The following is a 23,660-nucleotide window of genomic DNA, read 5'->3' as shown; positions in this document are numbered from 1 at the left end:
ATGACAAATGTCACGTGGTTCCATGTCATTTCACACAGGCTCTGGTTTGTTTACGTGTAAGCAGCTTAAATATTGTTATTGATCACAAATGAAAACTGAGTATTGAATCAGTTCAATTAATTGAATGGGCCCCAACTAATGATAAATATCTAAAAACTATAAACTTTAACTCGTGTGATGTGAAATGTGTGTTTATTTAGGATAAAATCTCTGGGAAACCGGAAGCGTTTGACTTGGTCCCTACGAGCTTTCATTTTCCTTTTTAATAAAAACGTAGCGTTTTATTTTTTATTTTAGTTTTATTAAAAAAAACCTTTCCGTTCACGCCCATGTATTAACGTTTCGGCTTGTTAAAAGATGCAAAAAAAAAAAAAAAAAAAATCATCTTGCGTCATCACGTCAACACCCCTGTTCTCCAAATACGCATGCGCAGAGCAAGTAGGAACTCCATGGAGTGGTGACTGTCGCAGTAGAGATGTGTCTGGGAGAAGAATTCTAAACAGAGTGAGTTGTTTACCTTGCTGTTTGTCTTCTCCTACGTGTCACCGGTTCCTGAAATACTGTATATAGAATTGTTCACAAGCTAACGTTACCTTTTTGCGCGTATTAACACCGAGTTACGTTGCCATATTCTGCAGCAGCTGTGCATTGTTGTTGTGACCATGTCATGTTTCAGGTTCCTCCTTTGTGCTCGAGTACATGGCTACTGTCGATTTACAAGAACGGTTCACTGACAAGTATTTACAGCCTGCGGTTTTGTCGTCTTGTTTCACCCCCAGATGTTGTTCCTCATTTCCACTTCTGGTTTGTTCTGTGTTGTTACATACTTACGAGCTTTCATGTTGACTATATTATGATTGTCAAATTAAGAATTCTGACCCTACAAGAATTATAGAGTTAAATTCATTTTGAAGCAAATGCTTTACTTTCGTTTATCTGAACAAACAGTGTAGCGCGAAGTGGCTTCACACACATTTGACACATTTCCAGGTCAGTAAACCAGGAAAAGACTCTTTAATAATTATCTCTGCAAGCACATTTACATATCCACTTACATGTTTTGCCTCCACCTCTCCTCCTTTAAAGTACATTTCTAGATTATATAAAGACACTCTTCATTTGTGTACAGTCGAGAGAATGTGGACGACAGTTACATTTTTGGGTGATCAGCGGTAAATAAATGCAGTTTTTGATTTGTTTATTTTAAAAGTGACGGTTGCATTGTGTTGTTGAGTCATGGGCGGCGAGTCATGCCACTGTCTTCGGCTGCACAAGGCGGCATTGTTTGTCACAAGCTGGTAAGTCTAGGGACAGGCTGGGTAACAAGTCACTCTGATTCCTGGGTGACTCCTGAAAGTGTCTTGACATATTCAGTCAGTTGAGTTAGGCTCATTGTTTCACACTTGATTTTATTTTTGTGATGTACTGTATTTGTGGAAACCATTTCCTTATCGGCCAAATCGGCCTCCCTTGATCTTAATTCATTGTAAACCTGCATTTAGGTCAACCACGTCAAGTGTGTTGACCTGGAAACCCAACATAAGAACAGATGTATTTTTATTACGTCTTTCCTCCCTCAGTCACGCTCTTCTTTTCTTGTTGACTGTGCCTTGCTGTGCCCTACTTCACGAACAATACCTTTTAGTCCCACTTGAGTCACCTTTTCCTCACGTTGACAATGGAAAATCTCTCCACATATTCACTCCTCCTGTCGATCAAATCTGACAAAAGCTCCAATTGACGGTGATTAGCTATTGTGTTGCTAACAGCTGTGAACGCTGGAGGGAGATTTTTCTTGTTGTTTTGGGAAAGCATTAATTAATGACTTAACTGATTTATGAGGCTGCCAACATACTTTCATTCAGTTCCCGTGCAGGAAGTCAGTGCTCGCTGTAACTGCAGAACATGTGTGTGTTTTCAGTTTGTCATTGTGACCGCATTTTGCTGTCTGCTAGCTCGAAGCTGGGTTACGGGTTCAAATCTGGCTTGAATTTATGGTACACGATATACCACCAAACACAATCTCCCCGATGACAATACTGCATCTAACGATAAATTTGATAAACACGTGACACACTCGCTGCATTGGACTTGTACACGTGAACATGATGAGACCCAACGGCGCAATGCGCTCTCCAGCTCCGCGGCACTTGACAGCCGACACCAGCGTGTCACAGTTGTGGAGTGTGTGGTGGACTTTGGTTCACGGTCGTAGTTTTAAACTTATTTATAATACAGGGAACTTTGATATTGACACTGGTCGACTCTGAGTCTCTGGATCCATGTTTATTTTATTAGCTCGAGTGGTCCTTATAGGTTCTCTGATGCGGTCGTCTGTCTTGGTTCATATCAACACATGCAGGTCTCACACTGTGCTGGCTCCTCTGCGAAACACCCTGGTGAAAATAGTTGGATATTGGACGGAGCTCCGCTGCACTATTGACGGCGGCGTCCTCTTCCCCATTAGGGTTCACTGATCGCGGACACACTCTCGCAGGCAGCGCTAATACTACGACCTAGCATCAGCTAGGGACCATCAACAAATTCTAAAGCGGTCAAAGTATTGGTGAAATATTAAATAAGGCAAAGAAAAACAACCATATTAGGAGAGAGAATTGTGAAAATATTTTTCATTACACAAGACAAAGGACTGACAATTTGTATCATGATTTTGAGAATAGAATATGACTAAATCATAATTTATTGAGATACAGCAGACAGACGGTTCGATTTAGAGAGAGACATGAAACATTGAATTTCTCATCTCGACACTTGCTTAACTATTATATTTAGACATAAACAAATGGGTTCATTCGTCGACTAGTTTCGTCGTTGTTCTCTTGGCACATCAGTCATTTAGCGCCACAGCTAGAGGAGAAAAGGCTCAGACTTCCTAAGCACTGTATGGGACCAAATCTCAAAGGACACATCAAAGGACACACAAAAAAATTCATATGTTTCAGAGCATCACTATACAACTTCTCAATTGAGAGCCATTTTTTACAGTTATATTTATTTATTTTCTACTCACAATGCTACAAACATGTTAACCCGTACATCTCGTACGCCGACTAGTCAACTCATTGTTGAGGTAGTAGGTGACTTGTTGACCATCAAAATTATGGTTAGCTCATGAGGCTCTGTTAATGGTTGAATGGAGAAACGCTGTTATTTAACTGAAAAGAAATGAATTGTTAGCATTTCTGCTAATCAGATTTTGCATGTGGAAGCGCTGGTGGAAACTTAAAGGAAATACTTTGTGTGTCAGTTGGGCATGTGAAGAATTATTTTTCAGCCTTGGTGTGTCTACAAGCAATCTGTGGTTACTTGTTATTCTCACACTGTCATTGTTCTTTTTTTTTCTTTGTCTTTCTTTCCTCCACCTTGCCTGGGGCATCTGCGGCTCACGTGCGCGTCTGCTCCGTCACATGGAATTTTTTGGACTGAATATTCAGTAAACACCGGATCAGGTTGGATCATTTTTCTCAATAGACGCACTTTAGTGGGTCAGGTTGAAAACACCAGAGCAGCAGCTCCACCTGGACATGGTCAGACTGGTTTGTTTATCCTGCTGGAGTCTTGTCGAGTAGTGCTGTGTTTAAAAAAATCGATTTTCCGATTCTGAATCGATTCGTACATCAATTCCATAAAATCGATTCGTAGGTCCAAAGATCGGATTAATTAATTTACGTTTTAACACATATTCTCTGGGTGAAGTGCGCATGCGCGCACCTGGGACACCAAAGTCAAAACAACATGCCTCCTCACAGTGGCAACACTAGCTAGCAACGTTCAGACGCGACCAAACCAAAAACGCGCTCGACAAAAGCATAGCAATTAGCACGTATGCCTGATGGAGGTACTGGAAGTGTTGCAGTATTGCGGAAATATGACCCACCTCACGAGTCACGTGACGCGACATCACCCAGCGCTCCTGTCCGAGCCATCCACCGGGCCACAACAAATGAAACTCGAGCGAACTTTACCACTACCGGGTAATTCTGCACGCTCTGTCAAAGTAACTGAAGCGATTGCGGGCTTCATTTGCAAAGATATGCGCCCGTCTTCCGTCGTTGAGAACGAGGGCTTCAGGCGGCTAATGAAAGTAACAGAGCCTCACTATGTTACGGTGTCTCGCAAACGTCTGTTATCCCAAACATGCACCAGTCAGTCAAAGAAAACGTGAAAAGTCAGGGGGGCATTACAAGTGATGCGTGGACATCTTCGCAATCTTACACGAATCTGACGACTCACTATATTGATGAGGAGTGGGACCTTTTGTCGTACGTACTACAGACCACATAGAACTGTTTACATACTGACCAATGACCTCAGGTTGCTGTGAAGTCAGTCACCAGCACTCTGTTTACATTTTCAATGGCTGAGAATATCTTTTTTTCATTTTGGTAATAAAATAAAAACGCATTAGTATTAAACAGCAGCATCTTTTGGGTGAATTTTTAATGTCATATTTCTAATAATGCACCAGTCCCATGAGCAGTCACATCTAGCGTTCTGTGTCTGGATCTTTATTATCATTTACTATGAATCCTTCATTCATTTCCTGTTGAATGTCAATATGATACTAGTATTAATACGTTGTGTGACTTGTCATGTGATCACAGCTCAGAAAATGGCTTAAATACTAACCTGAATTGAGATTGGATCGGATCGAATGGAATCGAATTGAATCGTGATAATCGATTCTAAGTCATGAGAATCGGAATCGAATCGATTCTTGAAATTAGAATCGATACCCAGCCCTATTGTCGAGCCCAATCTCTGCTCCTCTCTTCCCTGTTGGAAACCCTGCTGGCAGAGTTTGGGCTGGAACTTTTCCCCTGCTTCATCTCACACACATTTGCATGGATTCTGCTCTCACTGTGCACCTGCATTAATGACTGCAAATGACAAATGACAAATTAGGACACTTGCTGGAATGTGGTTCCACCGTTTGTTGCTGACGGTGACTACAAATGTGTGTTGACTCTTTTGAATTGAAAGTGCGACTTCAGTATGTTAGTTTTTCTAATGTTTTTGATTGAAAAAATAGGAAGAACTGTGCAAAATTTGGCTCACCACTTTTGTCCTGTGGGAGAAGAAAGACCAAACCTTTGTCTGTGTACAGGAAGTAGTTTTACAAAAAAATATGTCCTCTGATGTTTGCGTATCACTGGTAGCAAAACTGTGAATAATTGGGGCAGAAACAGTCTTTTTCCCTTGCTTAGCGTTGCCTATGTCTGGTGGCAATGGGGGAGGGGGTGTTTTAGCTCTTGTCATGAACATGTTTTTTTTCTCAGTCGTAAAAATCATTTCAGGAACATTAAAATATAGACTCATCGTTTCTTTGGAATCTCCTACAAAGATGTATGTGAGCGAGACAATAAGGTGGTAATTTATATGCCCTTATCATCATCTTCATTATTGTTCATTATTACCGTGCAACTGCAGAGGAGCCACCCGACAGGTTCCACCCACCCTCGATCACACCACTCCAGTTTTCTGGAGGAACTGCTCTGTTTATTTAACCCTCTCTGACCAAGCGAGCCATGGTTGACTTGTTTTCTGGCCTGTTGCAGTTGCCTCTCCTCCAGACATGGCGTGCTGCCGGCGCTGGCCGGCGCTCTGCTCGCGGCCGTCCCTCTACACTCTGGCTCTGGGCGTTGGCTTCGTCACGTTAGGAACCAGTCGGGTTCTGCTCCTCAAGTTCTCGTCCAACGCCGGTGAGTGACACAAACAAGTCTGTCATGACAGAGGGACAGTTATGCAGCGTCTGTTTTGTCACCCCACAGAGAACAAGTATGACTTCCTCCCAGCGTCCGTTAACCTGCTGGCAGAGGCGCTCAAACTGGTCTTCTGTCTCATCATGTCCGTGAGGGTCTTCATCAAGGGTAGGTGTGAGGTCACATGACTAGCTAGCTCCGGTCCGTCGTTCATGTCCCGCTCTGTGTCTGCAGAGGGGCGGTCCTGCAGCGATCTAGGCTTCTCGTCCACCGTCTCCTGCCTCCAGTCGCTCAAGTGGGCCGTGCCAGCGTTCCTCTACTTCCTGGACAACCTCATCGTCTTCTACGTCATGACCTACCTGCAGCCTGTGAGTGAACTGCCGTCTGGAAACTGTCTCCATTCAAGCTTGACTATTGATCGTAATGAGTAAACAATCTATAATTGTTGACAACTTTAATGGGAAAATGTGTCAGACACATTCGGTAGAGGTGTGTGAACTTCACTCAATCATAGTCAGTGGACCTTCACTGTGAAATACCTGGTCACGCCTCACTGTTCCCCTGCAAACCTGTCTGTGGAGAGGCAACCCTGCAGCTGCTTATCAAAGCTGCTGCCCCCACCACTCTGCCTCTGAGGATCCAGTCATGTGACTAACAAATGCTGCCATTTCGTCCTCTTGGGGTTCACCTGCTTTTCAATGATGCCCCAAAAACCAATCATGTGACCCCATTTATGCGCGCAACAATGTCTCATGTCCGTGTCTGTCCTGTCCTCCAGGCCATGGCGGTCCTCTTCTCCAACTTCGTCATCCTAACAACGGCCGTGCTCTTCAGAATCGTCCTCAAGTAAGATCCTGACCACAAAACCTCCTTTGCCGAAGGTCGGTCTAAACATTTTTTTTGTGCTGCCTCTCGTCTCCACCAGGAGGCGCCTGTCCTGGCTCCAGTGGGCTGCCTTGGTGATTCTCTTCCTGGCCATCGTTTCCTTGACAACGGGATCAGGTGCGCACCAGGACGCCATGCCAGTGCCGACCTTCCGCCTGAGCCCCTTGACCACCTCGTCCAACTCCTGCTTGCTCTACACCCAGCTGCTGGAGCAGATGAGGAACAGCAGGTGACCTTTGGGCTCCTCATGAGCCAACTGAGGCAAAACATCCGTACATGTCTGATATCACCACCGTGTTTAACCAGCAAGGTTATTTCATTTCACTTGTTTGGAGTGTCGTAACTTGCCACTGTTGTAAATCGAAAATGTGTCATTTGGTTCGGGAATATTTTTAGAATTTCTGTGATTATCTCAATGAACCAACCCAGTTTCTATTATGTTATTAAAGACAGATTTTGCTTCATTAAACAATTAAATTAAGTCGTCTTGCTAAAATAAATGTTAAGATGAAATTTGATTTGACAAACTCATTCATCAGAAGATGGAAGATAACTACGTTTTTGGAAGAGATGACGTGAAAAATCGGAATGTGGAAACAAATATGACATTGTATTTTCAGTCCAACTGAGTTCCCCCTCAGCCACCTTCTCTGCTGCGGGTGTTATATTTGTGAAGGCCTTGAATCTGTTTCATATTGTCATTTTTAAACAATAGCCATCAGGTGTTGCAGGGTGAAGGTCCTCCTCAGTCATTGATGGCCTCTTGTTCTCCTCCTCAGTGCCAGTGAGTCCTGGGTGTCGGCTCTCCCTGGAAAGGCGTGGAAGGACAGCGTGTTGGGAAAGGTCCAGGCCCTCGGTGTGGGTCATGTCCTGCTGCTGCTGCAGTGCTTCATCTCCTCTATGGCCAACATCTACAACGAGAAGATCCTGAAGGAAGGAGACCAGCTCACGGAGAGCATCTTCATACAGAACAGCAAACTGTGAGTTCCTTAAACACCTTTGTGCTTCTGCTACTGCGTGACAGCAACTGCTGGTTCCTCTGCAGGTATGGCTTCGGTGTCATCTTCAACGCTCTGATCCTGGGACTGGGCCATGAAGCACGGGGACTCACCGTCCACTGTGGCCTCCTGCATGGACATAATGTCTTCTCGCTGGCTCTGGTGGTGGTCACAGGTGAGTTAAGCAGCTGATCTACGAGTGACTTGAGTCATGATTTCCAGGAAGAAGGAACAAAAATCTGCGTTTTTCAGCCAATCATTTCTCAGTTCAGAAGGAGAACGTGTCTGGACGCCACCTAAACTCAGATCATGTCTCCTTCCTCAGCGGCTCTGGGTTTGTCCGTGGCCTTCATCCTGAAGTTCCGGGACAACATGTTCCACGTGCTGACGGGTCAGATCACCACCGTGTTGGTCACGGCCCTCTCCCTCTTCCTGTTCGACTTCCGGCCCTCGCTGGACTTCTTCCTGCAGGCACCCACCGTCCTGCTGGCCATCTTCATCTACAACGCCAGTCGGCCCAAAGACCTGGAGTACAGCCTGCAGCAGGAGAAGCTGCGGGTCCTCAACCGAGAGGTGCAGAGGTCCAGAGGGGTACGCTTAGCCTTCCCACACACAAACACGCACGTCTGTATTTCTATCTTGGTGAGGACCTCTCATTGACGGAATGCTTTCCCCAGCCTCGCACCCGAAACCATCCAAAACAAATGGCTAAAGATCAAGTTTGGTCCTCACAATAATATTGATAAGGAATAAGGAAGTTGCACCCGTGGAACAAGGAGTGCTAGAGATAAGATGAGTGAGAAGCAGGAGAGGAGAAGGTATTGAAGGAAAGTTGGAGGGAGGTGACCGAGCAAACCAAGGAAAATGAGGGCGCAGACAAGACAGGAAGGTGAGGAGGAGAGAGAGTGAAGGTGACCTAAAGCGACAGCGAGCTGAGACCTAAGGGCAGGATCTGTTTAGGCCGTAATGTTGTGTCGGGTCTTGCCGCATCACTGACACGCGTGATCTGTGCTGTGGTGGTTGCCAGGACGGCGAGGAGCTGGAGCTGCTTTCCAAGAACAACAGTGACAGTGATTTTGAGGAGTCGTCGCCATAGCAACAGCCAGCTTCCACGGACCACCTGAAGATGTTTTCATATCAACACCTGATGAGGGAACAAGCCACGGTTTACAGTGAGGAACAGGCCAGTTCTCAGAGAGACTCTCATCATTCCTCTTTTATTTTCACACTGTTGGTCCAATGAAGGTGATTGAAGTTGTCCAATAATGAGAATGTATCATGTAATTTTTTTTTTTAACTGTTTACTGCACAAGTGGAGCTCATGCTGCTGTGGACACAAGTCTGTGCCAAATGATGTAAATATTCTACAATAAATTCTTAAAAAAAACATTTCCCTGCTATTTAAAAATTGCCTTAATTTTGTTGTATGTTCGAATTGCTCCTTCTTTAAATCGTTAGAGTCGGGAAATATTGCCAAGAAATGTAGTGTTTTCCTTCGCTATCTGTACTGCGTACTTTGGCCACTAGGGGGAGCTGTAGCACCACCATTTTACAACACTTCTTTTTACTTGTCTCAATAGATTATAAATATAAAATGTGACTGTCTTAACGACTGCACTCAAAATATAGGACATGTCTAATAAATACAAAAAAAAAGTTTAGCCTGTTATCTCCCACCCTGGAGTGTAACGCTGGCGGCCCACAAACACTGTCACTGACAGAGATCCCTGATGCTCTATAATAACACGTTGACTAAGAAGCACTACGCACTACATACGACCTGGAGAGGTGCAGCCGCCCCGCAGGCTCCACTAAGTGCTACAGAAGGGAGGAGGAGCGGGCGCCGCCCTCAGTAACCCTGGTGGTAACCGTGATCGTAACCGTGATCGTATCCGTGCTGGTGGTAGCCGTAGCCGCCGTACTCGTCCTCAGGGCAGCGCATGCCCAGCGACTGCTGGATGGCCATCTCCTGACGGCGCAGCTGCATGGAGTCCACCAGGTCGTAGATGATGGCCATGGACCACATGGGAGACGGGTACCAGGACTTGACGTTGCCATCCTTCCCCACCAGCAGCATGGAGAAGTACTCCGGACTGATCTGGAAGTAGTTCCTCATGTCCTTCACCAGAGATCCTGACAGACCTTCTCGCTCCACTGTAGCACTTCCTGCAGGAGGGAAGACGACCAAGGATTTGGAAACGCTCTGTTTCCAGCAGAAGCTGGAGCAGCCACTCTCTTACCGTTGATCGGGTAGAGCTCCAAGGACCCGCCCATATCCAGTAGTTCTGTACCCACCAGCTTCAGGACAGCGATGTGTCGCAGACCTGCGGCCGCCATGGCGACAGAGGAAACCAGGCATCAGATAAAGTCCCACTTCAAACCCAAACACATGCTGAGCCATCAGAACCACCGCGGAGGGCTGGTTCCACTCATTATTTCTGGGTTTTTGCTGGGAGAAGCCACACAAATTCCTTTAAGTCACGGTGGTCTGGCTCAACCAGAGCCAAACGCTGAACACTGAACTTCAGCCCACTGGGTCTTTGTCTGAGCCTGGGAGGGAGGGGAGGGTTCAGGAAGCAGCCAAGGGGCCATGGACGGTCCAGGAAACATGAGAAAGTCTTCCAATGACGTCTTGATCAGCTGACAACTACAAAGCACTGAGTCATGCTCCCATTTGCCCACCAGGCATTTTAGAAACATTCTTCCTGTTTAGTATTCAGAGTGTAAGGAGCTCAAAGGGACAGCAGCCAAAGTGAGTGTAAGAAAACCTAAGGTTTTAATGTTATCTAAAACGTCAATAAATCCACTGTCACCACAGTCACATGATTTATCGCTGAGATTGTGTTTCAGGTTAAACGGTGGCAGGTCTCGTGACCGGGCCAAATGAAAATCAATGGGCAAAGTCTAGAATTTTTGTAAATCCAAAGCAACCAACAAAGCATCACCAACCCTGAAGCTTCCACTGAAATCCATTGGTCTGGGGTTGTCAATGTAGTTGACCACAAACCGAGACAGAGCTATCAGAGAGGGTCATTGACTGACAGGGCACCATCTTACTCCACTCCTGCCCCTCCACAATATCATTTGGACTCACTACGGAAACAGTTTCACCTGGAACCTGGACTCTAATGTCAACAAATTGTACCTTACCAATGATCTCACAGCTCAGCTTAACGTCCACACCAGCAGAGTGTGTTCACCTCACCTCACTGCTTCTCAGCGTGGGTATGTGTCACAGCAGTTTGAAGTTCTGACCCGAACAGAACATCCATTTTATTTAGTGCAGGGCATGTGACGACGAAGTCTGGAGGGGAAGTCAGCGGACAAAAACATCCCCGGATGTGTATATTTAGACCCTCTCCGTGGTCACTTTGGATCATGCGACTGTTGACACAGCGAGAGAAACAGTCGCGTGATGAACACATCTCCCCTTCAGGTGTTTGGTGCCAGGAAGTGGGCCTTTTCTGTCGACCGGTTTGTTTCTGGCTGCAGGAAAGAGGAAATTGCTGCAGCAGCAGTCTGTGGCATGAGTAAACAAGAGGCCAAACTTTTGGTGCAGGAGACCAAAACCCTGCAGGAGTGGCTCAGATGAAGGCTCCTCAGTTAAGAACATTACATGGCTATAATTCTAAATCTGCCGGTTTAAATCCCACGATTCGATGGCTTCTTTGTGACGGCTTCATGACTTTGTGAGTCTGACAAGGTGTTGAGAGACAGTAAACAAGGACATTCAGATGATGTGGTGAAGGAGGACGTGAGGTTTGAGAGAAGAGGAAGCAGAGGACAGGGTGAGATGGAGGAGGATGATCCGATGTGGCCACCCCTGAAGGGAGGAGCCGAGAGGAAGAGAAGGAGACAAGATTCAGATGATGCCCAAAGCCTCCACTTGGATCCGGCCTCAAACGGATTGTGTTCATGGGTTCACCCGTAATAAAACAGGTCTCTCACCCAGGTTGCAGGCCTGGCTGCTCAGGGCGAAGAGCTGCTGCTGGTAGGCCCAGTCCTCATCACTGGCAGCGGAGATGATGAAGAGTCGACGTCTCCAGCGGAACCTGTAATCGCAGGAGAGTTCAGCCCTGGTGCTCGTGGCACTGGGAGAAGGCGCCTCCAACATCATCATGTAACATCAGATCAAACTGCAGGCCTCCGAGTCCACGGGCTGAGGTTTACCTGGAGAGGAAGTTCTCCAGGGATCTGGGCTTGTCTTCTTTCTTACAAGCCACGCCGTCTCGCTTCTGCTGCTCCATTTCTCGGATGCGAGAGGAAAAGGTGTCGATGTAGTTGAACACGGCCTTCATGGCAATCGGGACCTCGTAGGATTGCTGAAGAATAACTCGCCATTAGAATGAGGTGGAAGCAAGAACGCAGTTCAGGGTTCTCCCTGGGGTTTTTTCCCAGCAAAGATGGGGCCGGGAGGGGGGTCAACCCTTCAGCAAAAGTTGTGGAGAACTCTGCAGTTCACCTTCAGCTCATCATCCCTCAACTTCAAATGGTGCCCTGGTGTTCAAAGACGAGCATGTCACATCAGGTTGTCGACGCCATGTTTCAGGCTGCAGCCCCTCTGCTTGCAGTGATTCATCTAAGCTACGTTTTAAATAGCGTCATCGATGACATCGACAACCAAATTTTGTCGACGTCCAAATTTTTGCGTCGATACCTCGTGTTGCTGTTGGTGTAAACATGCACAGGACGGGCATCGAGAACTGGTTGTTATTGAGACGCAGTGAGAAAATATCACATTCCCTGGAAACATTAATATATGTTAATTTCTGTCGCTTTAGTTGGTTCCTGACTGAGGTCCGACTCCAACTGGCTGCCGTCGCTGCGTCCTCTGTTTCTCAGCTCCTCATAACAATAACCGGAAATGAACTAGGGAGCTACACTGAACACATGGTTTTAGATCATTATTCAAATAAGTCCTTTTGATGTGGATGTTGATCAGATATTTTATATGAGATACATATATGAATAGTGATGATTTTAAATTCTTCTCAAGGACCAGTAAAGACCTCAGTTTTAAAGAGCTGGAGCTCTCTGTCAACTGGTTTATGCTTCATGCTTCACAGGGTTAATACATGTTCCTGGATTATGTCTCATTATTTTAATATACTTGTTGAATAATGCATGGTGTCGGAGTATCACAGTGAGATGATCTAAGCAACTTTAGGTTCAACAGAAGTTCAAAATAGGTCCAAACAAAGGAAATCGCCATTTGTCTACTCATGAAAAAATAACGAAAATAATCGCCCTAGTTTTAAGCGCTCATCATATTTGAGCCACAACTGACCATGTCAAGGTTTAAGGCATGACCACGTTCCTTATGTAGCTAGTCTTATGTAGCGGTCCTCAACTGCTTTCATTTTCCATTAGCTTCCACAGCCAGTGTCTCACACCCACGTCCGCTCACGCACTTGCTGCCCTCTGCCTGTGTCAGCACAGGAGCCAACACTAGCCTCTTTGATGAGTCTGTCCAAAAACAACCTGGTTTACACACACACACACACACACACACACTGGGCTGCTGGGCAAATGTCATGTTGCGTGAATTAAAACAGTGTTTTTGTGAAGCCAGTGTGCTGGCGGTGAAAGGGAAAGGTCAGCGGTCCGGTGCACCTTCAAAGAGGAGCGGACGTGTTTGGCTGGTGGAGCTTTAAATAGACAGCGAGGAGCAGAAGACTAACAGGGCAGATGTGAGGGCAAACACAGAGTTTCATTTCAGAGACTTCAATAAGACTGGGCAAACGCTTCTATTTCAGAAACCCTATTCATTTGAAGTGACCTGACTCCACAGCCCCAGAAGCAGATGTGCACCAGAGAACGTTATAGAAATGTGTGGGTGCTCAACTGTGGGCAAAGGAAATGGCCATCACTGCCATGTAGACCTTGGAGGTGGGTGACAATTCTATCCTACTGACTCAACAAAAACACATGCAAGGCCAGGAAGTGACAGGCGTCTCTAAACCCAACAGGAAGGGATACTGACTCATGGACTCCTCCATGCTTCTCTGAGACTCTACCACATCATTCTTACCTTCACTCTCATGTCTGTGTCGGTGAGGACCATGTAGAAGTCGTCATGCGTCATACCAAACTCCTTCCTGAGCTCAGTGATCAGATCCTGGTTCACCAGGTCCTCTTGACGGAGCCCTTTCATCGGCCTGTCGTTCTCTGGAGACACAAGACAGTGGAGCGGTGAGCTTTGCTGTCGTCGTGAAGGCAGGTTCATTTCACCACCATCTATGATGGAACATCAGAGCACGCGAGCTCTGACCACAGCACCGACTTCCTTGACTGACACAACCCTGGGAATCCTGCTTCTGGTGTCTCATGCAAGACCCCAACAAGGTCAGACATATCTTTCGTTTTCAACCAGAGCCATCATCAAGCAAAGCTTAAGACAGGGGCTCTTAACCTTTCTGATCTCGGGGCCCACCTTTCCCAGAACAAATGGGCCCGGGGCCCATTCAATAGAACTGATACATGACTCTTGATCTCATTTGTGATCAACATGTATTAATGTATTTACACGTAAACAAACCAAAACCTTGTGAAATGACATGAAACCATGTGATCGTTGCAAAGATATTTGTAATACAAAAGTCCAACCAGCAGCAGAACCAGGTGCAAGTCATATTCAACAAATCCACTAAAGACTGTTGAGGAAAAATTGGAAAAACTGAATAGAATTCTGAATAAAATAAATATAACACAACCACGTCTGAATATCATAAAATATCCTTCATATCAGTATCAATAAATATATTTTATTTAAACTCCACAGAAGATAAAGTACAGTGTAAATGAAAAGACAGTTTTTACTGTTTACTGGGGACGACATCATTTTATCATTTTTTCTTTTCAAGAACTTCTCCATAGTTGTTAACTATCACAGATTTGCAGCTGTCAAGTCAATTCAGTGACACGCTACTGCCACCATGTGTGGCTATTGTATTAAAACTGAGCTTCACCTTTAACTGAGGGGTTCATGAGTTGACTAGTCGTGACATCATCGCTCCTCTAGCACGATACGCAGTCAACGGTAAAATGGCTGAGGGGACCATTGTGACCCAAAACGTCGAAAGCATGGGGCCATTTCAACAACAATTGAAACAATTGAAATTGAAATTAAAATATTAAGTTTTAAACAACACCTACTAGGGTTTACAACATTTAACATTGTAGTGTTTATTTTTTCTATTGGTATTCACAACACCACACACAGACATGTTGGTGTGTCAGTCAAACAAGTCGACTCAAACAAAGTTCTTCTTCCAGGTAAGTGTCATCCCTGAAAAAGTAGCTTGCATTCGAGGACACTTGAAGTGCAGCTTCAGCTTGACAGAACATTTACCACTGAATGATCAACAACAGGACCAGTGATAACACACATCATTTCCACTGGAGTTTTGGCACCACAGTGGACATCTGCACTGCGTTAGGGCTTCCAACCGTCGTCTGTTTAATAACCTTTCTGCGCCTCGTCCGCTCATTGAGAGAGCTAAATTCCTGATACGCACATTCCTGGCCATTAAACTGGATTCAGAATGTAAATCATTCCGAGGCTGGTAACTGACGCGAACCTCCGACGCGTGCGATTGGAAACACGTTTCCCATTGTTGAGTAGAAAACAATGTTTTCAGTGATTTCCAGCTCTGACTCTTCCAGCGAATGTTTCCGTGATTCTTGGTTGGGAAGCGTTTATTGTGTGTGTGTTTGCGCACACAAGCTCAAAAAGCTGCCCGTCACCAGAATCAGCTTTGAACGCTCTCTCCGGAAAATTAATGTAAATCATCATGTTTGTTTGAAACAAGGAGCAAAACGGCCAAGGATGAGGTCATCATCCTGAAGCGAGGGAGCGGCGGCGCTCAGCTGTTTATGTCCAGCGCGCAGACACTCAACACGTCAGTCCAGTGAGTGGAAAAAAGTACAGGCCACAAGTGGGAACGTGACGTCAGCTGAGGACTTATGAGAAACTGGATTAAACCCCCACACATGCTGCAACACACTACGAACACATGCTGGCCAAACTCTCCAGAGCTCGTGAAAATAGTACATTTAACAGTGAAACACTTTCATTTGTCTTCTATTTTGTGTCTGTAATTTTGTCAATACCTGACAGTAAAACCCCTCAAGTGTCTCAGCTCAGCTCAGTATCACTCTGAATCCTCACAACAGACAAAGCCAGGTGGAAAGAGAGACTTAGCCAGATGAAACAACACTAAGACGTATCGTGGAACCTTAAAGAAAGTAGTCAAAACGCCTGGTTTTCCATATCTGACATGTTCATGGAGCTCACTTGAAGGATCATGGGAGCCACGGAGTACTGCCCTGGATAAACAACCGCCCCACATTCATATTCCTCCAGGAAAGTCAAGGCAGTGGGATTGTGTTTTTGGTTTGGGGCGCTACAAATCTGCACTGGTTCCTGGGATTGTTGTGAACACGCAGCAGCTGCCATTTTTGTAGTCTTTGTGGATGGTTTAGTGTGTGCTTTTAATCCATATGTGACTCTGCATCATGGCCACACTGTCGATTAGGGAAGAGTTATGAACCTAAATATAATACAGATACTACATCCGTTCCATACGGCCATTTGAGAAGCGAATTGTTCGAAATCTGAATCGACTTTTCCCATTACAATGAATAGAAAAAGAAATAATGCGTTCCAAGCCTTAAAATAGTCTTTTGTAGGAGTGAATGTAGAGTGTCTGCTGCAGGTGCGCTGTTCCTCTATGTGTGTGGCCGCTGCATGTGGGAGGGGTTGCCGAGTGAGTGAGGTCTCTCCAGAAGTGAAGAGGTGCCCGGTGCGTGTCCAGCTCTGAATGTGCGCTTCTGTGCAGTTTGGCTGTGACAAAGTCATAAACCAAGTCACGCTCTGTCCCAGACTCGCCTCATCCCTGTCCCAGCTCCAGCCCACAACAGGACATCAAACCCTGGAGTGTGTGTGGAGAGCGAGCACCTCCCCTGTGACACTCTACCACGGTCCAGTGCGGAGACAGGAAAGGTTTTACACCTCAATATGAAGAAAAAACAGTCAGTAAATGTAGCTAACGGGACACGTCTGCATACTTCTGATTTTCATTCGAAATCAGAAGCAAAAAAATCGCGAAATTGTTGTTCGAACTCCGATTTGTTCGAAGTCCGGGACGTTCGAAAACTGAGGTACCACTGTACTTATAATGCACATATTATCCTATGTGTCTCATGCTAAAGTATTGATCAGTGTCTTGTTAAGACTGACTAGATTTAACCCTGGAATAGTTCACTCTAAAACAGTGATTCTTAACCATAGGGCCGAGGCTCATGGTTGGGCCGCAAGCGCCTCCTATAGGGCCGCTAAAAGTTTTTTTTATTTTACACCTTTGGGCCACGAGACGCTCAGCTTTAATGCATTTGCCACATATGGTGGCAGTAGTGTGTCACTGAATCGACTGATAGTTACCAAGTGTGGAGAAGTTTTGAAAAGAAAAAAATTATAAATAAAGTGATGCCGCCTCCACAAGAGTAAAATCTGTTCATGAAAGCAATTGTCGAAGCAGTTTTTAAAATTAATTTGAACAATTTATGACAATACTTTCTTTTTGACTTTTCTTATATTCTATATAGGATTTATTTTGAAAATGAAATATATTATTTTATTTTATGATATTTTGACATTTTTTTTATTGGATCAATTATATTCAGAATTCTATTCAGATCTACAATTTTCTCATATTTAGATGACTGAAAAAAAGAAGTTTTTTATATGGTATTCCACACATTCTTTGATATAGAGCATAACAAAAATAAAAGTTTTGCCTAGATGGGACATAATGACCAGGCAATACACCCTTCCACCCCAGCAAGTGCCGACTCATGTTCCACCAGCAGTGATTTCAAGACGTTTGGGCTCAGTGCCAGCTTAAACAAAACCAACGCCCATGGACGTGAGTCTCCACGTCGGGAGACCAAACTATCTTAATGATCTGCTTCGGCACATTCCCGGCTTTACTTCAGCCAGAGGGTCAGTGACACGCGCGCAGGAGTAGAAGTAGAAGTTTTCCAGGCAGGATCTGACCACTTGTCGAGGATGAGCGTTGTGGCTGCGTCCTCTTCCTTCCCCTCCCCCATAACATGTACGCATTATGTTACACAGCAAACTCCTTCTAAATTCCAGCAGCTGAGGTCATCGATGCGCACAAGCTCCATTAAATGACGGACGGCAGCAGCTTTACGGCAAAACACAACTCAGATGTGAGAAAGAGAAAAGCTCACCGAGCTGGTAGTGGTCGATTTTCATGGTGGAGTTGGTCAACGTGCCGAAGATGGTGATGATGGAGACTTTCCGGATGGCCATCTCGCACACCGACTCCAAGTACTCGTCCCTCTGCTGGGTATACATGCGGTGTTCCTCGCTGGGCGACGTAATGAGCTGCAGGAGAGGGTCACCAGGTCAAAGTCAGTCAGAGTCACAAGTCTGAGGTGGTGTTTACAAGAACGTCTGGGCAGAAAGGGATGCTATGATAGGTATATACTTCAGCCAAGGATACTGACAGCTGCAGATGCTCTCAGACTGTTGAAGGCGAATTCCTTCACTTGGTTTATTCCAGTTCATGAAAACCAAATGCTTCAGCGCAAATCGACAACAATGCCCTCATGAATTCAGTTTTACAGGAGGCTTTTCATCATATTACATATCCAGATGTGGAGACTTTCAAAAACCCACTTGTATGTGAAAGCAGATTTTACAGTTCCCCGCCCCTCTTGGACCTCACGCACAACAAGGCTTTCTAAAACTTATTTTGATCCAACAGCGTTTCTGTTACAAATGTTTATTACATGTATTAAAATGTGACTATGATTTTCAAATGAATGCAAGGTCAGTTGCTGCTCTCATGGAACGTCTCCAAAATGGAATCCTAAACAGTCAAGACATTTTATCAGTTTATGGTGGAAGAATGACAAGTATGGTCTGGACTTTCACCGAATAAAACATTTTATCGCTCATACCCAGAGCTTGTAAGACTCTATGCGCTGCATAGTTTCGTCAAACTCATACAACATTGTAACTTCAAACAGCTCCCTGCACAAGACGTTTGAAGCTTGAAAGCCTAAAAAGGAAACTAGAGTTTGACATTGGTTCTATCCTTAAGCACTACAGTACTTGGTGTCCATATTATGAAAACATGGATCGCTCACCAATGCATGCGTCTGCTCTTAAGGTTCATTTAAACTCCAAAACTCACCTTTTTAATTCTTTATTTAACCTCTTGCTTTGTTCTAAGTGTCCCACTTTTCTGGACCACATGAGGGGAACTCTTTTATTGCAATAACTTTTACAGGGCAGTAAACTCGGACCGTTTCAGGTTTTTTCTTCTCAGTAAAAATACGTCAGGTTTCATGTTTCTTGAGATTTCTTTGTGATAATTGAGGCATTCTTCTCTTTTGATGCATTTAACAGTGGCCTGTGTCTAGTAACCTCTCTCCATCAGTGGTGCTGCACCAAACCTACTTCTGACAAGAGGAAAATGAGGGCAAGGTTTAACCTTGTGTTGCCTTCTCTAATATTTGCAGTTCATTCTATTTGCTACTCTTTATTTAGCTCAACCACAACTATAAAAAAAAAACAAATGAATCTTGTGAGCGCTGTCTGTATCCTATCAGCTGAGAGTGTATTTTGCAGTGGTGAAAGAGCAGCAAAGCTTCTGTTGGTTTGTCACAGCATGATGAAAACACTCAGCTATTTTCACTGGAACTGCCTCTGGAAGTTCAAGTATCACAAGCTGAATGAGTATGTGGCTCTCACCAGCAGACGCCTCCTGCTCTCAAAGTAGTCCAGGAAGGAAGAGAGGGATCCCTTCGGGGGAGGCGTTGGCTTCTTGGTGGGCTTGGGGAAATCCACTTTGTCAGGGGTTTTTATCAACTTCTTTCCATTCTTCTTCCCTCCTATCTTCCCTTCCTTGCCTCCCTTCCCTCCGCGCCGCTCTGCTTTCTTGGTGGCCTTGACATTCTTTTTCTTCTTCTTATCGTGCTTGACCTTTTTGGTCGGGCTGATTTCAGGGAAGGTCTCCGGCTCCTCCGGGTCGGCCCCTGTAGGTCTGCTGGGTTCATAGTTGTCCTCGTACTCGTTGGTCAACACCTGCACACAAACATTTTAAAAACAAACACACTTTGCTTGGTGAAAAGCCTCTCATCTCTCCTACTGTAACTGTGCTGTTTGCTATTTGTGTTGGTGGTAGGAACATTAATCCTCTTGGTTAGTGTTGACTTGAAAATGAAGTACACAGTTTAAAAACATGAATAAAGCATTTCAGAACAATGTAACTTGTGAACCACTAACTGAACTTCTATTATATCAGCAATGACTGAAAAGGTGACTCTTTCACGCAATGTACATACAAAACAGGATCCCGTGCTTTTGATATAAAGTCAAATGAAAATTTAATTTTGCCTTTTAATTTTTGTTACATTTATGTTTTCTCCCTTTGCTTCATATTTCTTATTTCTTTTCTTTCAGTATGTTTTCTTTCTCACCAACTTTTCCATTGAATCTGTCTCCATTTTTTTTAAAATATTCTCTGTCCTTATCTTCTCTTTTGTACTGTTTTACACCATATAATACAACATAGAAGCAGAAACTGTGAAAACTAGTGAGGTTTTTCATGCAGTACAAGGCAACACTGACAGTAACAACACCCTTTACTGGTGGGCAATGATATGTGAATAACACTTCTATATTGAGTGGACAAAAGTACCTGATATCTGTTTGACTGTTTTTTTCAAATCTATGTTTTTAAATAATGAGTCATTTAAAATCAATACTTTAGTTTAATCTCTGCATTTCCTTGTGTTCGTCTCCTCTTAAGTTCAAATGTTTGTGAGTCTTTGACTAGAGAGACAAATAATAAGCAGCAAGTTTGAGCTAAACATGTGCCCGGGATATAAATTGCTGCCATCTGGGGTTATGTAACCCAGAAATTAAAGTCTTTTTACATAGACGGATTTGAAATCGTCGCTAAAGGTACCTTCTCTGCTGCGTTCTTCTTCTTACTGGGCTTGACCTTGGAGGGTTTGCGAGTGGCAGGCACCACAACATTCTTCCGACCTTGTGTGTTTTTGTTGGTCTTGTCTGTGTGGTTGTCTCCGGACGGCGTCGTCTTCGCCGGGTGCCTTTCTCGCTCTCTGCGGCTGTAGTAGTATGGATCCTGGGTGGTTCTGGGTGCTGGGAGGGAGTGGACTGTGGTGGGTGCTCTGGTCGGTAGTTGGGTGGTTGAAATGGTGGTGGTGGTCGGTCGTCTTGTGGTGGTCCTCTTTACGGTGGTGGTGGGGGGTTTGGTTGTTGTAGCCGCACGTGTTGTTGCGACTGTCGTCACCACTTCAGTTGTGGTCAAAACTTTAATGGGTTTTCTGGGGATCTTTTTGGGTGGACTTCGATCAACTAGAGAAAATTTAAAAAAGTATTATTTTTGTTTTTTTTGAGGGGGTTGTTCATCTCTATAAATTTATTTTAGGAAATAATCGGTTTAAACATGTCATGGTCGCCGCCTCTCACCTGCCAGCGTTCCCTGCTCCACTTGACCCTCCACCCCGGCTCCCTTGCACTTCTGGACGAAACCTTTCTGGCGAAGCTTCTCCAGCTTCCTCATGGGCGACTGGTCGATCACCTCGTACATGGCCTCCAGCCTGACAGGGTACGGGTACCTCTCCTCCACTTGAAGTGTTTTCTTCAACAGCACCATCCCAAACTTTCCTGCAGGTCAACACAGGATGCAGTTAGAAACCTGGTTTAGAACAGCTCCTGAGAAGAGCATGGAATAAAGACTGTCAGGAGAGCAGTTGTAGTTATTGGGAGAAAAAATCTGTGTACAGTTCAGCCTGGCCCTCTGAGATCTGAGGGATCAACCCCAGTGCTCCTTCCTCATTCACTTCACTCTTGAAGGTGTGAGAGGTGTCATCACATTTTTCCCCACTGACCTTGATTTAGGAGGGGTCAAAGTTCATGCTCACTAGAAAATATCAAGAGCTTTTGTCTTTAAACCAAGTCCTCTCTCATCTTCTGAGACACCTACTCTCACCACTTTATTGCGACAAACTCGTCGAAAACCAACCTTGCTCCAGTTTGAGGAAGCTCATGAGCCTGGGGATGAGCGCGGTGTCCAGCGGCTCCTCCATCACTTTACCCTCCGTAGTGATCCTCCTCACTTTGCCCCCCATCTCGCCCTCCTGGTGGAACATCACGATCTGGTGGACGTGCCGTTCCGCCAGCTCGCAGTAAACATCCGGTTTGAGGAGCGACATCATCAGCCGGTAGTATCCGTCCGAGTCGTGCGGCGCCGAGATCACCAAGACGCGATTCTTCCCCGCGAAGCTCGCCAGCAGGTTGGGTGAGCCCGCGCCGCTTGGCATGCGCGCCACCCTGGCTCTGGCTCCCGGGGCCCCCTCGTCTTCCATCATTCTCTCCTGAGGTAGACCCAGATGTCCCGTCAAACCAGCGCCCCTCGGAGCCGGATCATCCTCGGGCTGGTTGGAGCTCTGCACTGAAATCGCGGACCCTGCTCCAGGACGCACGCGTCCCGCCACTGCGCCCACCTGGGGCCGCCCCAGCCGGACCCTCCGGTGCAGCCGAACCCGCTTGAGATGCGTCTGTTTGTCTGCTTCGCTGGTCCATGTCAGCAGATAAAGCACGAGCAGAGTGAGGAGCACACCCCTCCACATTGTTCCGATCCAGTACTCACCAGCGGGAATGAAACTTCTTTAGAGCATCTAAACTTGAGAAAGATCAGGGAAACTTGCAGATCCCCTTTGGCGTCTGGTCATTCTGGCCGCTCAACTTTTACGCGCAAGTAGGAAACGGTGCGTAAAACCGTTAGACTCTGACAGCTACACCCATGTTTCCAATTGGACCGTCAGCAAATGTTCAAATCTACTCACGCTGCCTTCTCGGATACTTTATAGCACCGTATTAAGAGATTCGGATCACTTTATGAGGAAGAAGTGCGGAAGAAAAACGCACAGAAATGCAGCGTGAGTTGAATCTGTGTTGGAGAGCAAGCGCGTCCTCGCTTCTCTTCCCAGGTTCTCTTTGGCAAAGTGAGCTGCGGAGGTTTTCCCAGAAAACGTCAGCGTGCGATCGCCTGGCAGGTCCTGCCCCGTGACACTCCTCTTCCCAAAAAGTCTAGGAAGAAATTCCAGCACTGCAGATCCTCCAACTGAGGCACGGACGCAAGAGGAAGAAAATTTGGAAAGTGATTCATGAATGAGTCTACCTTTTTTTTTACTACTCTACTACTATACTTTACTATACTAAATAAATAAATAAATAGCTGTCCTTGTCTTTAAGTGTATCGATGATTGTGTTAATGTATCGATTGGCATGATGCAGCTTCAGCAAGTGTTTGCAAAATAAAATAAAATATAGTGAAACGTTGGGTATTTTCAAGACATTTTAGAAATATCAAATTAATAAAGCGGTGTTGTTTGATTGTTAAATCATTAGGGTTCATTTCTGAAGATTTTAACATTTAAGATTATGATTATTATTATTACTACTACTACTACGACTACTACTAATGTATCTGTGTACTTCTAAATGACAAAATGACTGATCTACTACTTTTATTATTAATAATAATTATAGCACGCATTTTAAAGCAATAGAGAATATTATTACTATTATTATTACTAATAATAATCAGAAGAATAACATTTTTCTTCATCGAAATACTTCATCCCTTAATCCAAAAACGCACGTTTGGAGGCACATCCCATTATATTTCATTGTATTATGTCATCGAACATGAGGGCAGGGAATAATTATTGTCATGACGTGGAAACACACAAAACAAATCATACAAATCTGGAATTCATCAGAATAATAAATGATGTCACCTTTAAGTGCTTTTTCAAGTACGACCAAGAACTCCTGCTATTTCCAGGGAAGTAGTGAAGCAGCTCGTCCCATGTTCTCCACTCAGATCCAGGTTGAAGTCATGTCAGGGGCAGGCGAGATGAGGTGACCATCATGATCAGCTCAGTCAACCTGGAGTGACCTGGACTAGAGCTGGTGCTTCTTCAA

General features: G+C 45.1%; 2 protein-coding genes across 4 annotated transcripts; one reads left to right on the top strand and one right to left on the bottom strand.

Moving 5' to 3' along the window:
* The first annotated feature begins 432 nt into the window (after positions 1-432).
* Positions 433-9,008, top strand: slc35a5 (solute carrier family 35 member A5). Of its 3 annotated transcripts, XR_008415910.1 has the most exons (11): positions 433-504; positions 5,580-5,723; positions 5,793-5,891; positions 5,958-6,091; positions 6,502-6,569; positions 6,649-6,837; positions 7,388-7,588; positions 7,654-7,781; positions 7,932-8,197; positions 8,284-8,495; positions 8,634-9,002. XR_008415910.1 is itself a non-coding variant. In XM_053876574.1 (10 exons), the coding sequence occupies exons 2-10, from the start codon at positions 5,597-5,599 to the stop codon at positions 8,341-8,343; spliced, it is 1,272 nt and encodes a 423-aa protein (XP_053732549.1). In that variant the 5' UTR covers positions 433-504; positions 5,580-5,596; the 3' UTR covers positions 8,344-9,008. The 3 variants fall into 3 exon arrangements, 2 of the variants coding, with proteins under 2 accessions (XP_053732549.1, XP_053732548.1); XM_053876574.1 differs by having other exon boundaries at positions 8,284-9,008; XM_053876573.1 differs by lacking the exon at positions 8,284-8,495 and having other exon boundaries at positions 8,634-8,993.
* ccdc80 (coiled-coil domain containing 80) lies at positions 5,786-22,665 on the bottom strand. Its single transcript, XM_053876571.1, has 10 exons — positions 21,694-22,665; positions 21,138-21,335; positions 20,611-21,023; positions 19,392-19,724; positions 17,861-18,017; positions 13,638-13,774; positions 11,777-11,928; positions 11,555-11,658; positions 9,847-9,930; positions 5,786-9,772 (listed from the first exon to the last, which is right to left on the bottom strand). Exons 1-10 carry the CDS (start codon positions 22,298-22,300, stop codon positions 9,456-9,458), a joined length of 2,502 nt encoding a protein of 833 aa, XP_053732546.1. The 5' UTR covers positions 22,301-22,665; the 3' UTR covers positions 5,786-9,455.
* Between the last annotated feature and the right edge of the window lie 995 nt (positions 22,666-23,660).

The sequence above is a fragment of the Synchiropus splendidus genome, chromosome 10 (genome assembly GCF_027744825.2).
Source record: "Synchiropus splendidus isolate RoL2022-P1 chromosome 10, RoL_Sspl_1.0, whole genome shotgun sequence".
NCBI lineage: Eukaryota > Metazoa > Chordata > Actinopteri > Syngnathiformes > Callionymidae > Synchiropus > Synchiropus splendidus.
Note: the sequence above shows the minus strand (reverse complement) of the source record. Positions and strands in the feature narration are given on the sequence as shown.

Coding starts and splice junctions, on each gene's coding strand:
- slc35a5 (XM_053876573.1), top strand. CDS start 5,597: ATGGCGTGCTGCCGGCGCTGGCCGGCGCTCTGCTCGCGGCCGTCCCTC. Junction 5,892..5,957: donor CGTGAGGGTCTTCATCAAGG/GTAGGTGTGAGG, acceptor CTGTGTCTGCAG/AGGGGCGGTCCTGCAGCGAT. Junction 6,092..6,501: donor TCATGACCTACCTGCAGCCT/GTGAGTGAACTG, acceptor CCTGTCCTCCAG/GCCATGGCGGTCCTCTTCTC.
- ccdc80 (XM_053876571.1), bottom strand. CDS start 22,300: ATGTGGAGGGGTGTGCTCCTCACTCTGCTCGTGCTTTATCTGCTGACA. Junction 19,725..20,610: donor AGAAGAACGCAGCAGAGAAG/GTACCTTTAGCG, acceptor GTTTGTGTGCAG/GTGTTGACCAACGAGTACGA. Junction 9,773..9,846: donor GGAGCTCTACCCGATCAACG/GTAAGAGAGTGG, acceptor TCCCTCCTGCAG/GAAGTGCTACAGTGGAGCGA.